The 19,427-nt window shown below is 40.2% G+C and overlaps 1 protein-coding gene across 1 annotated transcript in view; it reads right to left on the bottom strand.

Annotated features, from left to right (window-relative positions):
- Positions 1-337: 337 nt before the first annotated feature.
- The window catches only part of NPR3 (natriuretic peptide receptor 3), a 37,850-nt gene continuing 18,760 nt past the window's right edge, over positions 338-19,427 (bottom strand). Inside the window, exons 4-8 of the mRNA XM_053968779.1 lie at positions 12,066-12,201; positions 8,217-8,311; positions 5,221-5,356; positions 3,572-3,659; positions 338-714 (exon numbers count right to left, since the gene is read on the bottom strand). Coding sequence (XP_053824754.1) covers positions 603-714; positions 3,572-3,659; positions 5,221-5,356; positions 8,217-8,311; positions 12,066-12,201 — 567 coding nt within the window. The 3' untranslated portion in view covers positions 338-602. The remainder of the gene's footprint in view (positions 715-3,571; positions 3,660-5,220; positions 5,357-8,216; positions 8,312-12,065; positions 12,202-19,427) is intronic.

The raw sequence follows: 19,427 nt of genomic DNA, 5'->3' as shown, positions 1-19,427 counted from the left end.
CGTGTGTTTCCACCTGCCTGGCTTTCTCAGAGGAATTAATTAGAACCAAGTGCCAGTTCTCTCCCAGAACTAAGGCCCGTACACCCAACTTTCATATCCCCTGTTATCAATGTCAGTGACTCAGTGATGCAGAATCATACCCCAAAAAAATCCCTTTCTTCCTTTTGACAGCAACCAGCACCTGTGCCTCTGAAACCATATTTGATACCCACAGGTGAGATGCAAATATGGAAGGAGGTGGTAGAAGCTAAAAAAAAAAAAAAAAAAAAAAAAAAGGAGCAAAATGAGGCATTACCCATCAACCCATCAACTAAACCAAGATCTGCCAGCCTTAATATATGCCTTAGGAAATACTGTCTTTACATATTAAGTACATCATATAACATCAAACTGCATAATTTTCTTTTCTCATGAGATGAAAGGCCATGCGGCATAATATGATTAGTAAATCATTCCTGAGCTTCTGAAAGAAATTAAGACAAAATTACTGCTTAAAGAGTTCTTCAAGAGCCTCTTCTTTTTACACTGATGTCTTTGGTTGTGTCCTTTTTTCTAATTCTTTCTTTTCCTAGGAAGAATGGGATTCTTTTTCATCTTCTTCTTTATGCAGCAGAAAAATGAGATCTAATGGAATCTTCACGTAACTGCCGATGTTTCCCCATGTTACAGTCCTCCTGTTGAGTTCGTCTCTCAATAGTTATTCTGTATTTCTTTCTGTATGAAAGGAGAGGAACAGAATGAGAAATCCTTTTCCAGCTATAGGCTAACAGACTTCCCTTATGAAGAATGCCTGTAGGGGACAGCTGGGTGCCATGTGAAAAATGAAATGTGGCAGAATGTGAAACCCTGGTCAAAGATTAAAGTAGTTTGCCTCAGAACATTTTACCCAGGCTCAAGGACGCCTGCTAATTTCTACATGGCAGTCTCAAAGCACTAAGGCACGGACATTTGCTTCTTTGAAAATTTCTGATCTAAGTGATTAGGAGTTTTTGTGAAGTGTCATGTGAACTGTGTTACTTCACTGCTTTATATTGATCAAAGCCAATTTTCTTTTCAGTATGCTGGGTGTGGGGGAACTTTCTGCAGAGTTCAAACAACAGATCTGACTATTCAGCTGCATTTCTCACTGAAACACGGTATTAACTAACTAATCATCCCATTTCCCTCTGAGAAATCTATGATGTTTGTAATGTCACAAGAGGTAACATGATGAATTAAGAAGAGGGATGTAGAAGACAAGAAATAAACACAAAAATGCTCATGTATCAGACACAGCTCTTCCTGTGTGTCTTCCTCTTTGCGCTTTTGAAGAATTCTGCTATGCTTTCTACATCAAAGAAACCCTCTGACTGCCTTTTAGCTTCCCTTTTAGTACCCACATCTCCCCTCAAAAATCATCAGCTGATTCACATTTACATTTTATGCGTTTAGGCTTCTACTCAGTTTCAGGACAAATTTTTCAGAAGGGCATTAGTCCAGCCCCATGTGCTTGTACTGCTGGAGGAGATGCATGGTAAAAATCTTGTATGCCAAGGAAAGCCCTGTTCCACCAGCACAGGTAGCAGGAGTCACAGCTAGGTATGCAGCAGTGGAAGAAAGATTTCCACAACACCAAGGTTTTGATTCAAGCAACACAGCTGAATAGAAAGTGGCAACCTAAAAGTTCTGAAAATATTCCCTCAATATTTGTGTCTGTATCAGTAAGCTCCAAAATAACTTGAAAAATCTGTGTTGTTAAATTTCTTTATATATTTTCAAGTCAGACCCTTACATGGGTCAGAGCATGCACAGTAGTAGCTCTTGCATAAGGACAGGTCCAGATTTTAGATATACAGGTGTTTAAGTTAAAATCTGGTCAAAGTTACATGTTAGAACTACTCCCCAGACCTGTTTGCATGCACACTCAAAACTGTATTTGTATACTCGTCTGTGACAATTACAGATCTAAATGAAAGGTAATCAGAAGGCTATATTTACAGTTTAAAAGCTACAGAAGCTGCAAGTACAAATTTCTTCAGGCACACAAATGCTAAACCTACATTTTCTGAAAATCTGGCCCACGTACCCTGATCTGTTAGATTTCAAATATTTATTCTAATGGTGGAATAAGGAGGTTGTCTGTGCTCCTGCTTTGAGCAATTGCATTCAGATCTCCAGAATGAAATTCACCCACAGGTCTTTAGACATCTCCAACATATAGATCCATCTGGCAGCACCCACAGCTTTCTTCAGTAACCAGAGAAAGAGGCACTTCTAAGAGACCTGGTTTAGCTTTTACATGAAGATGACATGAACTGCATACAGAAGAAAAGTGCTCATTTCTCCCCTCTGACCATACATAAAAAGACTGGGTGTTGAGCTCAAGTGTATTACATCTACTTTTACAGACACAAACCTTTGCTCACATGGATTTCCAATCCAAATCTTTATCTCAAATGACTAGAAGTTTAAGGTCTGTTCTTACAATGATACTTTGCATAGCTTTATACCAGACCATTCTTGTCCTTACATACCAATTCCCTCCCAATATCAGCAATGCTACAACCCACACCTAACAGCTGTCATCTTTGGTTGAGAATCTATGTAAGATGCAAGAACTTCTGATGACATAAAATATAAAGACAGATTTTTATTTTCTTTTTATTTTAAAGATAGTCTTTAATCAGTCCAAGCCAACTTAATTGTATCTCAAACCCAAAAAACATACTATACAAGCACTGAACATATGCAAGAATAAAATCACCCAGCAGAATTTCAGTTTTAAGTACCTGATGAATAAGCTTGGTTCTTCGAAACCCTGAAAGTGTCCTGGTGAATTGAAGCAGGCTTTGCTTGTTTTATTTTGTTAACATTTTTTATAAACAGTTGTTTTTTAATGGATAGAATTATTTGATTCTTGTATGCAGAGGTTAATTCTATTCTTGTATCTAGCTTTTCCATAGCAGGAGGATAAATTACTGCATACATAAGGTGCTGAACATGTATAACTAATTTATTCCATCAGTACAGGATCAATTATCAAAACTTTACACTTGCTGACTAGCAGTGTAAGAATTATTTAACTTAAACATGAATAAAACACTGATCACCCTGCACTCACCTCAGCTTATTAAGTTAAATGCACAGCTTTGGAATCCAAATACTCTCTTACACCAAAACAGAAATCTCTTTCTGTTCTGCAGTAGAATCCTATTCAATACCAGGCAAATGAATAAAGCTCTTGCAGATCACAGCCTGCACAACTGTGCTGGCAAGGAGTAGCAAACAAAGGCAGCTTTTCAAGGCCAGGGCAGTTTACTAAAGAACTGTGAATGTCTGGAACTCACTGGAATTACATCCATGAGTAACTTTACTTAGGGATATAAGTAGTTACAGGATTAAGACCCAAGTCAATCAAATTATTTGGATAAACACAAAAGAACAGTCAAATTGTGTTCATTGTCTCTGGTGAAAATGTTACCACACACTATTATGGTGCCTCTCTGTCTCCCATTAAGGATGTTCTGCCAGGAGCTGAGAAGTTTGGATGACAAATAAAAAGTTTAAAGAACTTTCAATGAATTGGACTAACCTGAAGAAGTAAAAAGCCATTAGCAGTCCTGCTCCAAGCAAGGCGCCCACAACTATTCCTGTAACTGCTGATTCTCCTAGACCACCTGCTTGAAAAGGGGGAAAATAAACAATCAGGGTTTATATTGAGAACAATCTGCATTCATGTATTGGAAAGTACACACAATTAGGAAATTAATGACCTACATTAGATCATAACTAAAGCCTTTCAGAGCTTGGGACTCCATTGGAACCTGTTCCAGTGTCTGCGTGTTTACTTTTTGTCCTTGCTTTCCCTGGGGCTGAAAAAGCCCCCAAATCCAGTGTCTGCATGTTTACTTTTTGTCCTTGCTTTCCTTGGGCTGAAAAAGCCCCCAGATCAGTGTCAGATGAAGGGACAATTCTGCAGATGTGATACAAGGGAATGTTGTTAGGTAACTGGCCTGGACAGCTTGGTCTGAATCATAACACTGACTATGGTTACAGTGATGCACATAATGGAAATCAGCACTGAATATGCCTTGAGTCACTGTAACAGAAAGAAAGAGTCACTGTAACAGAAAGAAACTCATCTTACCTGGATCAGAATCGTAACCCTCTATCACCTAGGTTTATTAAAATGACTATGATTATCCAACAGTTCCTCAATTTTTTCTAATTTCCTGAAGATATGTTGTTTCAAGTTAAAGCCATATGACTTTCAGCTTGCTTCAAATCTCAACAGAGACAGAACAGGGATACTGTGGCTGAAGGGGGAGCCCGAACAGGGACTGTCTCTGGAAAGTGCAGGGCTCCTGAAGAACAATGGCATTTTATGTGCACGTAGTCTACTCCCACTTCCACTCCCACCTGTGTTTGTGGAAAGGAACAGAGAAGGAAATCAAACTGTTCCCTCCTTGTCCTTCATCCTTGACCCTTCGAGGGGATTCTATCTGTATAAAAGGAAGTAGGCGCATAGCTACACCACACTGAAGCAGATGGTCTGTGTTCACACCAGTTTTTCAAGGGCTCAGGAATTATCAGGCTAGAGTTACCTTTTCACTGCAGACTAGCAATTTGTCTCCTGTGAAAAGCTAAGACCACCTTTTGTCACTGAGGCATCAGCATCCTCCTACCCCAATCTCCCTGCAACGTCCTACTCACTACAACATGGTCTGTGATGTCAAGTGTGCTGGAAAGAATAGACACTTGCCCTATGGAGGGTAGTCACAGCCTTCTGAATTCACAGATATCATCCCGTTCAACTGTCTTCACTCCTCCTCAGCCTACTGAGCCCCTCACAGTGCCTTCTCATAACACTGAAAATCATTCTGCACTGGGAGAACACTGCTCCCACCGGCACAGCTGCTAATTATCAGTATGATTATTCTCTGCTGGGGTTTCAGTTACATCCCTCTTTCTGGCTGAAAGGCTCCTGCAAAGACCTAAAGCTCCAGGGCTCTGTCCTGTGCATGATTACTGTTAAGTTTAAATTCAGGGAAGTGATTCAGACCGCGTACTACCCACAGCTGTCAGACCTTAACCTCCCAAGCAGTCAGGAGAGAAAGAGCCAGTTGTCATGTCTCAGTTGGACAATTGTGCTGAACAATTTAATATGGCCCATAATGTTGCAGAAACTCATGGATTCTCCTCTTTGGAGCTGGTGCAGAAGCATTAAGTCACTAAACTTACATGATTTACACGGTGTATTGTTCGTGTGCTCTGAAACGTGGCCTTCATCTAGGCGCAGCCTGCCGTGGTTCCACGGGTATTTCACATTCGATCGAATTTCAAACCGCCCCTGCTTTCCATAGTAGTCCCCGACCACCTATGCAAAACAAGAAAGGGATGAAAAGATTTTACTATCAACTTAGAGAAGTGAAGCAAACAAGAGAGAAGCATCACTCACTCGACTGCTGTGGCAGGATGTTGAATGTCAGAGAAGAGGGCTGAAGGGGTCTGTGGGAGGTTATGCAGTGCATGCCCTGCCCTAGGGCAGAATCAGCTGAACAAAAGCATTCCTGACAGATGTTTATCTAATCTATTCATGAAAGTCTTCAAAGATGGAGACTTGACAATTTCTGCACCAATTATTCTGGAACTTAGCTAGCCTTACTGTCAGTTGTTTTCCCTAGCATGTAACATAAAATTCCTTTTTTGTAAATTATCCATCACATGTTACTAAATTGTCAGTGGTCATAGAAACCCTTCCTTTCTGAAACACTGCTTTACATATTCACAGTCTCTTATCTGATTCTGCCCTCAGGCTTCTCTTCTATATAAATCCAGTTTACACAAGCTTTTTACCCTTCTGAATATTTCTCCTACTCTCCCTGGGCTTTTATTAATTTGCTCCATAGTGAGTTGAACGCTCAGGATTGTCACCCAGCTTAAGCTAGACAAGAGTCCAGACTGGGCATGGACAGATCCAGAGCTGCTCTGCCCAGAAGCACTTGGGGTGCTGGCAGGTGAGAGGCTGGAGTTTTTCATACCAATTCATAAAGGCACGTCAGGATTTCAGTCCTGTCTTCAGCAGTTTCAGGTTTTATTCAAGATAACCTATGCTGAATCTACTGCAGCAATATGTCCAAAAACATCTACATACAGCAGCAGAACCATATACTGTAACACTGAAGTGGTCAGAAGCAATAGCAGAAACACATCAATGGATCTATTTGTGCTCCCACAGATAAAACCCAGATATTAATACACTGGATTTAGAATTAATGGACAGCCTCTTCAAATCTTTCCTGAATTTCATTTTGAAGCCAATGACTTTAAAGAATGTTTGCTCTGGTTAAATACACAAAGGTATATTTTATACTAAATAAAGACACTAATTTCTCTCGCAGTTGAAATTGGGATATAAATCCTTTGAAAAATGAATGTGTTCAACATTTGTCCAAAAATTAAGGCAAATCCAGTAAACTGGAAAAAATAGAGACCATTCACAGGCATCAGATTATTTATTAAGAGACTGATCAATTTATGAAGCAGGAGTGGGTGAATCCTCTAATAGCACAACTTAATAAATAAGAAAATATGCAGAATGGTTTCAGAACAAAAAGCTATAAGCAGGAGCCACATGGATTCAGATCAGAAGTAGGATATAGATTTTTGAAGAGCAGGAGTGGTTCACTTGTGGAACAAACATTGAGGGCACCAGCAAGGCAGTCCCTGTCCTTTCAGTGTCTCCAAACCAAAAATAAATGCCTGTTACAGTATGAGCTTTAGTCATGTGTAAACCACAGGGCTCCATAAAGGTTAAGAAACCTGCCTTTGTCTAATATAGCAGAGGTCAAACTACAAAATCCAGGTTTTCTTCTAGCTTTAAACTCTGTGATTAGACTTGGGAAAACAGCTCTTCACAAACTCCCATCCATCTGGCACAGTTCAGCTGAGAAACATTCTCATACACAGAAAAACATCATCCAGATGAATAGAACAACTTATCAAAGAAACAATGTTTTTAGAGTGAGAAATGAAGGTAGAAATTATGTGGCAGACAAAAGTAGTAAGTAATCATGTGTAAAATGTTAATTGCATGTATATTTATGTACCTAATAAAGCAGAGGGAAATTCCACAATAAGTTAAAAGAATAAATGTAACATTAAAAAAAAAAGGTAGTTTAAATTGCAAGTAAAATTGAAGGAATGGTAAGAGAGGGAAATTAAATTGATAAACGGGATAAAAAGCTACTAGGCTGAACAAACAGAAGAAACACAGATTGCTCACACTAAAGTTATCCCAATCATTTTGTACTCCTACTGCCCTGGGAGTGTCTGCAGTTTACTGGTGTAGTTTTTTTATCACTTTTACGCATTACAACACACAAGACATCCTCACACTTTTAAAAGGGCTCCTTGAATTTTTCACTGCTTCAGTACCAACAATGTAACTTCACTGGACTCAAAACCACACACTGAAATGTCCCGCTCAGATATTGCTACTTTTTGTTTGAGCTTGTTGAAATCGGGGAGACCAGCAAAGCTGAAGCTGATGCTGATTTTGCAACTAACAAAAGCATCCACTGCAGCTGGACTTAGGGCACTGCATATATTAATAAACTCAGCCCAGACATGCTATTCTCTGTGTGCAGCTTGTACTGTTTCTCACAGATCTTTTCACAGTCCATCTCTTCCAATCCTTCCGCGTCCAGTGGAGTAACTTATCTGGTATACATGGAGCCATCTGATAAAAATGTTCCTTAAACGCTGAAGAGAAGGCACTCAGGAATGTCTGCCTGACAAACAAAGCCAGGCAAGGTCTGCGCTCCTGCCTGTGGCTGAGCACAGCGTAAGATTTAAATACCTGCACTTGTTGTGTTAATACATCAGGACAACTTGTGCATCACTGTTGCTGTAAGATTAATCTTTCTTCCCAACAATAAATAAAAAGTCTTGCTCATTTTTAAACAATAATTTCTCATATTCAAAATGAGCGGTGCTTAGCCAGCTTGTGAGAATTCACTCTTTAGTTAAAGGCTAGCATAATGTGAAGTTGTATTGCTAAAGAAAAGGAAGTTTTAAAAACTTAAAATAACTACTTCAAGAGAGGTATTTTACAGAAAGGATTTGGTCTTTAAGTTGCTAAGATTAAGCCACCAAGTAAAGAGATGATATCATGTTACTTTACACTGAATTACTAATTCATCAGTGGCCAATTGCAATCATGTTTGCTTCCTTACCTCCTGTGTGCCTGCCTCCGGGTCTGTCATTCCAATCACAGAGAAATCCCCATATCTGTCTCCATTGGCATCAATGGACACCTGCCCTGCAATGCCTAAAGAATGGCATGTGAGGAATCAGAAGATTAATTAGTTAAAATACTGAGCCTTTCCAAGCAAAACATGAAAACAGTGGACAGGTTTTTACAGACTGATATGACAGGAAATCTCATCAGTCTCCCTGCATTTTTGTTGGCATTCCAGAAGAAATTGTAATTTCATCTTGGTGTCTGCATTCCTGAATTCTTAACATTTCTCCTTTTTAAATATTAAACATGTGAGACTGGAGAAAACGTGAGAAAAGTGTAATCCAAAAATGAGCATGTAAGACTAAAACACAAATATACTTAACGTGAATTGTTTATAGAGACCCTAATCCTGAAATATCTGATGATGCCTCGATAAAGAGAGTCCAGCCCATATGCTGCAGAGGACATAGGGGCAAAGACATAGATCCCACAGGCTGAAGGGGCTGCTGCACCCATATAACCAGTGCAATGGTGAGTCCACCTAATGGGATACTGGAGATGGCATGGACAAGGGGTACCATGTGCACTACATATGCATTAAGCCCTGCATTCATCTACTTAAGGTTAACTACATAATACATTTAGTTTGGTTTATATTCTTAGAGCCCCATTCCACTTCCCTGTTTTACAATTTCTGGAAGATTTTGGGGGAACTGGGACTCACTGATTCACAGGATATGTCAAGTTTGAAGGAGCTTTGGAGATCTTGAGCCAAACCTCCAGCTCAGAGCAGTCACCCAGGAGAATGGTCAAGGTTTTATCTACTCTCCAAAATCTCCAAGGATGGAAACTGCACAGCCTCATTGAGGCAACTTGTTTGATCTGTCACGGGAAATGAACACATCCTTGTATTCAATCTAAACCTCTTTTAAAATGTATGTCCTTGTGTACAAAAAGCTTGGCTTCAAATTCTCAATGTCTAAGTCAAACAGGTTCTTAAAATCCATCAAATAATACCAACTAACTATGGTGAAGACATCTTAAGATTGCTGATACACTTTTTCACCTCAGAAATTCTCAAATGTGATCCTCCACTGCCTGACACCAAACACAGCCATTTACACCCGTGCAAGGCAAACAGGCGTCATTGCACATCCGTGTTACACCAACTACATGCCTAGACCAGGCACAAAGCCATGGAGAGTCAGGCTCTCAGTGACAGTCAATCAGAAAAGAGAGGTCAGATATTCAGAGTATAAATTTCCCCCAACATGCCTAGTGATAGTGAGTGTGCAACAGACTTAACACAGTTCCGTTTATCCTGTATCTGTTCAGATTTAGTGATGTCAGGAATATTTCACCTTGCTGTAGTTTTCAAAATATGTAGTGGTAATCAAAGATTATTGTCAAGCACCTATTTCATTACAACAACACCATAACCAAGCTGTTGTCAATTCAATTACTGCAGGGAAATCGAATGGGTGTAACAAGCACTTGGCTATAAGACACTGAAAGAAGAGGCCACTCTGAAGGACTGTGATGTCCCTGTTTACACATCAATTTGGATTCTGGATCTGACAGGAGGTACTAATTGGAAAAGATAGGTTTGTGACCTAAGAAAACCATAACTCCATTTTTGAGAAGAGGTACTAAAACTGAAACTTGGAGTTCCTATGGAATTTTTTTTCAGTCAGAAAAGATTAATTTTTCAAATTTTTATCTGAATCAGAAATATGAATTTTAGAAGTTGCGATTCCCTTAAAAAACAGAGGTATGAAATTTTGAAACAACCTTAATGAAGAATTGCATTTGCATGAAGGTGGAATGATTTTATCTCAACTTTCTGGTTTTTTTATGTGAGATACCTACATACAAAAAATTTTGCTACTTTTTCAGAGGAAATGCCAATGAGTAGCAAATACTCTCCACCAGATGTGCCCTGAAGTAATACCATGCTGTCTTTAACAACCCAATCACTAAGAAATCCTTTGATCACCTCAGCCTTATCCTTTCCTATGCCCATAATATCTGTGCAGCTGTGGCAGGCAGATGGAATTCTGCAGGAAGCCGCATCTACATTCTGTTGGGAGTCCTGATAAGTCAGAGCAGACTGTAAAATGAGGTGCCAAGACAATCAGATATCTACATGTCAGAAGTTAAATGAATGTCATCAGTGAAACTGGAGTTCTCATTATCAAGGCCTGCAAAAGTCAAAGGGAATTACAAAGCTTCAGTCCTGCAGCAGAACCTGATGGGTGTGCATGAACCATACTCTGTGACGCTGCATCCACTGCAAAGAGGGACTCACAGGCAGAATAAACTGACATGATCTTTCTTAAGGGACTGCAAGACATTGAGTTAAAGGCCTCTTTCAACATCAATTTTATGTCCAGCGAAGTTCTGCCACGCAGAGGAAAAGGTATATGACTTACAAGAATTTTGATCAACTGCACCCTCACAGCCCAACTCAGCTAAATTTTCAGAATAGGTGGAACAGGTCAGCCACCAGCAACAATCTGGTTTTCACAAATGGTGAAAGAGAACATTATTTCCTCCTGCCAGGTTTTACAAGCAAGGTGTGAGAATCAACCATGTAGCCCACATGGAGCACATGGTACTATAAAGGATGCATGGGCACACCAGTTGGTGGCTTCCTGGAGCACAGGAACAGGAACAAACACAGGCTGAGCTGGGGCACCTGCTCATGCACAGCACAAACAAACAGAGAAGGAAATCCTTAAGACACCAGATTACCTCCCTTTTAAAACAGTGTTTTGGGGAGCCACAGATATGAAGAGATATAGTGGGATGCCAAGCACAACCTACAGATGGTACAGGGCTGCTTATGGGATGACTGCAACCAGGATAATTTAAAGCAATCCCTTGCTTTAAAGTGCTTAAGTGCTCCCTTAACTGCTCTTTTGCCTTGTGTTCACACCACAATTTGAGAACAGAAGAATGGTTTGCAGCTGCTGCCCTTCTTGCCTTCCTACATTATGTCCAATGTGTTCTTAGAGCTGAGAACCTGGCCACTGGGGTTTTTCTTACATATTCAGATGAATCATTCACTTTTTATCTAAGGGAAATGTTTCCTTCTCTGAGGCATTTCCACAGGAAATCTTGCCAATCCTACATCAAATGACTGGACTACCATATGAGACGGATGGAAATATTTTAAGAGATTAAACCAATAATCTTCAATTTCTTTATTACAACTCCTACGTGACAAAAGCGTCTGCATTGCTTTGCATCAGCAAGGTGACACACAAGTGCCAGTTACACTGCAGAATTGCAGCCTTGAGGATTAAGCACAGAAAGGCCCAGTGCTGTTCAGCTGCTGTCTCTGAGACAACACACACAGCTCCTGAAAGGAGGCTGGGGGAAATCTTTCTAGGGCCCAAAGGAATCCCATTGAGAAACACAAAATAACCCCAATCCTGGCACCTGCTTGCTTCTATCCATTCCCAGGCTTTCAAGATAAAAAAGTGAAATGGAAAAAATGAGGCAATCTGACAGCTAATAACTGAACATGAGCAAAGCGAGCAGCTGTAATCTTTTCAAAAACAAAAAAAAGGAGCCTGAGAAAATTATTGGTATTCCTTTACAACATCAGTGAGGGTGACTAAATTGTTAAAGAGTTTTTTGAACTGAGTCAAGACCTTGATGCAAAAAAAAAAGACATTCTGGTGAGATTATGTAAGCCAGCCTTAAAGATGCACATGGTTTCATTATGTTTGCTTTCCTCTCTCAGGAGTGTAATAGGCACGGGTCCTTACTTTGCACAGAGCAAAGGCCTGAAGTTTCTTGACTCTGAAAGCTGGAATTCCATATTAACTCTTACCTTCGTATGTTCTGTTCCGTGTTTGTTGAACAATTTTTTCCCCATCTTTCTTACTTAAACCAATCTTCAGGACTTCCTGTAAAGCTAGAGCATAAAGAAGAATAGCATCATGGAATCCTTCCACAAACATGTTCACCTAAAAGAAAGAAGAAAAAAACCAATGGCAATGGACACATAAAATTTTTCTTTCCTAGGTAATTGATTGACTAGAGAGAATCTACAAACTAACCAAAGTGACTAATTTGGAGAGTTACTTTCTCAGCTGCTGGAATAGAAAGGAATATATCTCAAAAAAAAACCCAAAAAACTCAGGGGAACAACGGGAACTTCTGACTCATTTTTAAAAACAGTTAACCACTATCTGCTATTCTGGACATTCATAATGTTGTGTCAGCTCTGCAGATAGGGGCGAAATTTGCAGATCCCAGTTCCCATGCCCAGAAGCACAAATTCTGCACTTGACCATGTGAGATTCTGTCAGGTGCTGAGCACCCTCATCCCACAGCAGTGAGTACAACCCCAGCCCTCTGCACAGGGGACTTAGCACCTCTCAGGACTGGGAAGTATGTTCTCTCATGATTTTTTTTTGGAGAGCAAAATTGGTGGATTTGCTTGTTTAATGATTACCACTTTCACTTCTGGCCCTTGTTCAGTCAAGCATCTCTGCACTAGCAAATGAGCAATGGAGAAAACAACTTACCATCTCCAGTAATGTGTTCTCTAGAATTGCCAGGAGAACCTTTTCCTGTCCTTTATAGTTTTCTCAGTAAGTTACATGCAACAAATGAAATAACCCTTATAACCCTAACCCTGCTTTATAACCCTAACACAAAAGAAGATTGCTGCCAATGAACCTTTGTAGGCAACCCACAGTTTTTGGTCTGTGAGTTACACAAACAGTTAACACCTGACTGCTGCAGAAACACTACAAGTTTGCTCTCAGGAGCCTGGAGTGCTTCAGTGGTAAAGCAATAATTATTTCAGGAGTGGAGTTCAGATGGAGACCCATCAGCAGAAGCTAATGCAGAGCAGCACAGGTATTCCTCTTCTGTAGGCTGCAACTCACATTTCAGCAGTGCAATGTACTCACTCAATGCAGAGTAATTCAGAATGAATTATCTTTTCAGCTGCAAGAAAGATGTTCCCAAACACTCAGAGTAACACTACAATAAAAAAACTCCTCACATCCCAGCAAAAGTGTAACCACATTATGGGTCTCTTACTACCACTTCCAGGGAACAACTCACCTCTACAAATACTCCCCTGGACAGAAGTAACATTTAGCTTATCTTCCACTTCAGTGTATCTAAACAATTTAAAATGCCAATAAATGAAGTGCTAACTCTAACTCTCACAGGTTTAGCTGGACATTTAAAAAGTTATAAGACAAAACATGTGTCCAGTTAACTAAATAACTGTTCCACAGATAAGAAGTATTACATAGTTGATTGGCTTAGCTGAACTAATCAAAGGCTGATAGTGTAATTACATCCAAGACATTCCTTCACTCTTAAAGCAGCTACCAACAGTAAGCAGAATTTTGGAATTATTTACTGATAATACAAAAGTTAACATTGCTCTGACATTTAAAAGTGGACTTTCAGTAACTCCACCCTATGCTGCAGTTGAATGCATCACATTCATCACAAGGAAGAGCCCATGGTGCTACAGGAGGGGCAGAACACCTCAGCTCACTTTGACAGCCACTGACTAAAGGGCAGCTGCAGTTATTCTGAACTAAAGAGAAAACCTGAAAGAAGAGGTGAAAGTCGGGCTTTTGGCAGAATAAAAGAGCTAATGGACAGAGTGCATACTAGGACAGGCTTTGCCAGCAGGGGCTTTAACTTTTCAGAATTGAAAAAAACCAACCAAACCAAGAAACCACAAAGGTCGACAGCTGCTTTGTGTGCCAACGTTGGAGTCCAAGTGGCCCGTGGAAGATCAAACTTCAGCTTTTTTAATGTGACATTCTTTCTCTCAGGAGAGAAATTAGACTCTCCAGTAGCTATACCTCCCTGCTGGCTGATTTACAGTTTATGGATGGCATTTTCAAGGAAAGCTATTTGTCACTTCTTATGTCCATGACAGAGACCTCTCAGTGTAACACAGCAACCTTCAAAATCCATTTTGTCAGCTAATTTGCTCAACCTGAAATCTACTCATGCCACCAGCCTGAAAACCCTTCTGTAGACACTGAAGATTTGCCAGGTAAGTCAAAACTCACTTGGCAGTTTGGGAGGTTACTGCCAGAGCATCTTGCCAAAGCTCCACTTGGCCAAAACCCCTTGCATTACATGTGAAAAATTACATTAAAGATCGTCAGAAAGTCATTTATGCCACTGCTCAGCTGCTCACACACAAACCCCAGCATTTTATCTCATGTTGTCAAGGAAGCTGAAACTATGGGTAATTTATGCCATTTAAAAACTTCTGAAAGAGTTGTAACTACTTTTTGCAGATGGGATTGCACTTGCACTCCCCAGCCAAACCACATGCTGGCCACACCTGAGACTTTTCACATTAATCCAGGAACGTGTTTAAGCAGAAGTTCTTGAAAGGTGATACAGGATCCCATGAAAGAAATAAAGTTTTCCTGCATATCATATTGTTCAATCATTTGTAAGTTGCCACAATTCCATACAGACCACAGGTTGCATTATGCATAGGACAGAGGAATATTAAAATGTGAAGTAACGGCTGCAAAAACTGTTGAAGGGTTTGCTCTTTGCTGCAGGAAATGCATTAAAAAGGGCTAGACTATAAAATTTATATTCCAGGAATGCTTCAAATAGGAATGAGAGTAACCGTGAAGATGTCTTCACAGTCTGCTTGAAGGTGTCCATGGTAATTAATAATGTGTTAGATCAACCTTAGACACCCACAGGATAAAAACTGAACAGAGTATAAAATCTATTAAAGGCCCACTAATCTTATAGGTAATTAAAAGTTATTTTACTTGAGCTCTAATACAAAGCAGTGCCTTTTATGTAATGTTTTCCATTTTCATTTAAGCTGCCTTTTAATTACACGTGTGAGCAGAGCTCCAAATGCTGTGATCACACTTTGCATGTCAGAGCTACTGAAATGTTGCTGTCCAGGGCCACCCCCTCAACGTGGCAGCAAAGAAGCTGCCAGGTTTGCTGACCATCTTTGGAGGCTGCAGTACAAATATGTGAAAACCTCTTTCTCAGCTATCTTCTGTATTACTTTCACATCCTATTCTAGTACCATGCACCTAAAAAGCAAGCATGCCAAATGCATAGGTGAATAAGACATACACCTCTTTTATCTTCCTGCCTTTCTACTCTAATTAATCATCTCCTATCAGAAAAAAGAAAACAACCAAAACCCAACAACCCCTCTCAGTGGAAATCACATGCATAAATTTTGTCCAGTTCGAAGTTATAGTTCCCCAAGCAGCTATATTGTGACCACACTGTTCATATATACCAAGGTGTTAACAGCATACACAGCAATGCAAAATACTACTGATGTGGAAGACAGCCAAGATACAGCTACGCAGGGCCCATAATTTTCCATATCCTGCCTACTGAGTGTAAAATAAGATTATTCTCCTTCATCTGGAACTGCCCAGCTCTGAATCACTGCAATTACAGCAATTTGTACCATTTCCATGCTTAGTGGGGAGCATCATCATCACTTTTTTTCTATTGAAAAGGCAAACAACATCTCCCACACTTGGTCGCTGCATCTACTTTCCACAACGTCCATAGTTCAGCCCCAAACAGTGAGGACCCTAGGGAACTGCAGAGGGCTGCACCAAGACATTTTGCAAAAATCTTAACAATTTATGTATCTGATATAATGCTCCTACTTCTCACACTGTTACAATCAAATGTAATGTATCTCAACGTATCTTCATCAAAGTATTTTTCTAAGCAGTGGCAATTTAACTGTCAGTTCTCCCCTTTTAATCCTCCTTCACCAAGCCAATTATAATTATGGTCCCTTCTTTATGAGCTTTTCTAAGAAGCCCTGACATAACAAACTTCTCTCACATGCATTCTTGACACATATCTTCACTGTCTTCTGCTGACTCACTATCCAGCACTATTCACTTAACTCTACAGCAGGGATTTCTTTCTTTAATACTATTTGTTGATGCTGCATATTCCCATTCAGGACACTGCCACAGCCCATGCTGTTTTAAATACTTATTTACGGTCCTGAGATGGTTAGAGACCTTCAGCAGTTCTTTGATGAGTGCTACGATGTCGCTCTGAGCAGCACAAATCTAGAACAAGGTCTCATGATTCCCATATAGAAATGATTAATGTTTAATTTTTTTAAGATAAAATATCATTATTGCTAATTGATTTTGTGTTAAACTTCTAGTTTACGTAATCCCAGTGAGAAACTCTGGGTGGAACTGACATGTAGATTGAGAACGTGAAGCTGTGGGAAGAATATTCTTACACTTGATCATTACCTGAGAAAAGGCGAAATGCCACAAACCATGCGTAGCTCCAGCTCAGGTGTAGCTCCATCTTTGCAGTAATATGTTAGTCCTATTGCCATAACACTACCAAGTATCATTCTGCGTGCTACCACCCTAACAGGATTACCAAAGTTTTCACTAACCCACCATCCATCTCCTCAGATCCTCACAGGATTTCTTCATTTGATTATGCAACAGAAACTCATGGAGATCCTGAATATCATCTATGGCTAATAGTTGGGTAATGCTAACATGCACTGGGACTGGGATTTCAAGGACTCCCAAGCACACAAAATGCAAAGCCACAGGATACACCCATAGCCAGCTGTCATAAACAACATGTCTTGGGGTGCCTATAGACAGGGATGCATCACTGTGGAAACAAAGCAGAAACTGGAAAGGAGAATAAAGCTAAAAGACAGTTAATCAAATCTGTATGTTTAGATGCCTAAGACTAAAAATACAGACTGTTTGCTTGGGCAACCATACTGCTCCCCTACTGGACCATAGTGCTTCAAACAAACTGTAAGACAAAGGAAAACATAATAGAAACACATGCTTTCTTCTGAGAAGGCAATTTCCACAATATTTAATTAAAAACTAAAAAAGAATATATGGCATTACACCAAATTCTGGGTAACAGAGCCATAGCCAAGGAGAGCCTCACACTCTATTCACTGATATCTAATCTGTATAAATATATAAATGGGCACCTGCTTGAGAAAACGAGGACTTTGTTTTCTAAAGATATATCCAAGCTCACTTTATCATTTGGGGCTTGAACTCACATCTCTCCCTAGGAAAAGAGGAAAAGCGTAACAGTAAAACCTTGTGCATATCTAAGAGAGATTTATTCAAGTACTGTTGCATCAATTTCATGTTTCACAGGGAGACAGTGTTAATGTGGAAGCCCATAAGAAATTTTTCTTATAGGGTTTTCTTATATGTGACTTCATTAGTGGAATTCTGCAGACTGAGGCTTACACTTCACTCTAAAATTTATAGCTTAAAAATTCAGCACCACATTCGAACAAGACCTCACTTTCCTTTAAGGAGGCTTCTTCCAGCAAGGCTGCCTGCTTGTGTTCATCTCCTTGACAGCATTCGCTGGAACAGCAGTGATGGTGAGAGCAGAGGAGATGAGGTGTGTGCTCCACCCAAGCACTCTGCGCACCAAGCAATGTGTCCCTGGTATGAGAAATTTGCAATTGAAGCCCACATTTAGAGAGTTTTGTGCACAAGCATTGCTTGCAGCTCGGCAGCCACCACCTCCAGCATGAAAGAGCCTGCATGCACCATTTGAGAGATAAGATGTGTAGTGAGATCCCTGCTTTTTTCTGCACTTCCTGTTTGATTTGGACACAAAAATGCTGTGCTGCAATTAAATTCATTTCTTTGAGGGTGGGACCATGCCTCCGCCTGCCTGCACTGTTCAGCTGATACACGAGGTGATGTGCACTCCAGGCATGCCAAACCACTGCTACCTTTGTTCCACTCAGAAAAGAGGATGCTTATTCCAGCAGGACTGAAGTACCACTAGCGACAAACTCCAATCCATTTTAAAGCCAATTGTGGACCAGACGCCAGTCCTTTGTTCCAAGAAAAGGTTTGCTGAAATAAAATAAATTAACGAGAAGAAAACAAAAGTAAATTAAAAAATTAAAGCAGTACCCGTGATTTACTTAAAAAGGCAGCCAAATTCAGGGAGTTAAGGGTATTTGTCAGTGAAGGTTATTTCCTTGCTATGGAAAGAAAACTAACCACAAAGCCAGCTTCTTTGCTATTGTACCTCATCTCATTCTTCAAGCCTTCTTCCTTGTTTTTCTTAATATCCCATTCTTGAACAACAAGTAGATTTACTCACAATCATCTGGTTGTGCAGCCACAAGTTGCTCCATTGTGTCAATGGTGAACTGAAGCAAAAATCTACTCAGTCCCAGACTACAGGGCAGCTGCACTGTGAAATATCAGCTAAAATATGTCAGGCTACAGTGGCAACTGAGATACAAAGGTGTGGAGAAAACCTTCCACCCCACTGCCTGCAAAAGCTGCCCATTCTTTGTTTATTGCTTGCAACACTCTCCTTGGTTATCTTAAAAAATGGCTGTAAACCCCCAGTGCCTGCTGCTAACAGGCTGGGCAGAAATTTCCAGCTACAGTCAAAATGAGCTCCTTCCATTAAACATAAAAAGAGGAACTGTCACCGAGCAGAGTTAGAACCTTACCCACAGTCAGTTCATATCAAGGGGCTCTAACTGCTGCACTACACCCACAGCCTTACATCACTGGGCTCTCAGACTCTCCCCAGATTTCCACTGGCATGGCCAAAGCAGGGACAGGCTGAACTGAGAACTGCCCTGCTCCAGGAAAAGGAAGCTCTTCTAGACCAGATTTTCCCCCTGAAAACCTGTGTGGTATTTATTTCTGGCTCTCTCCATTGTGTTCCCCGATTTCTTTTGCAAACTGCTACTGGCCACTTCACCCCTCTGTGGTTTTGGTTCCTGCATTACCTTGTAATGTTGCCCTTAAAGGGGTGCAACTAAGGAGCACTAAGGAGATGTATCTAAGGAGCAGAACTGTTTTGTACCAGAACTCAACTACCTACAGAACAATAATTTTGGAGAAATTTCTCCTTTATGTATGATTTACACATATACTATTCACCTTAATTTCGCTCTAAAGGGCTCCAGGTGACCTATAAAGGTAAAGGATAGAATGAGAGAATACAGTATTGTGCTCCTACAGTTAAGGTAAAATATCCCATGTTTATATTACATCTCTAACATCAGATAAACAGCTATTGCAAAGGATCTCTGGCACATAGCACTGTACTGTGACTGCCTGAATACTGATCTTAACCATAGAAGGTACAGCTGTCATTTATAAAATTAACCTTCCTACTT

The sequence above is a fragment of the Vidua chalybeata genome, chromosome Z (genome assembly GCF_026979565.1).
Source record: "Vidua chalybeata isolate OUT-0048 chromosome Z, bVidCha1 merged haplotype, whole genome shotgun sequence".
In the NCBI taxonomy this organism is placed as follows: domain Eukaryota; kingdom Metazoa; phylum Chordata; class Aves; order Passeriformes; family Viduidae; genus Vidua; species Vidua chalybeata.
The sequence above is the reverse complement of the archived record's forward strand: the minus strand, read 5'-3'. Positions and strand labels throughout refer to the sequence as shown.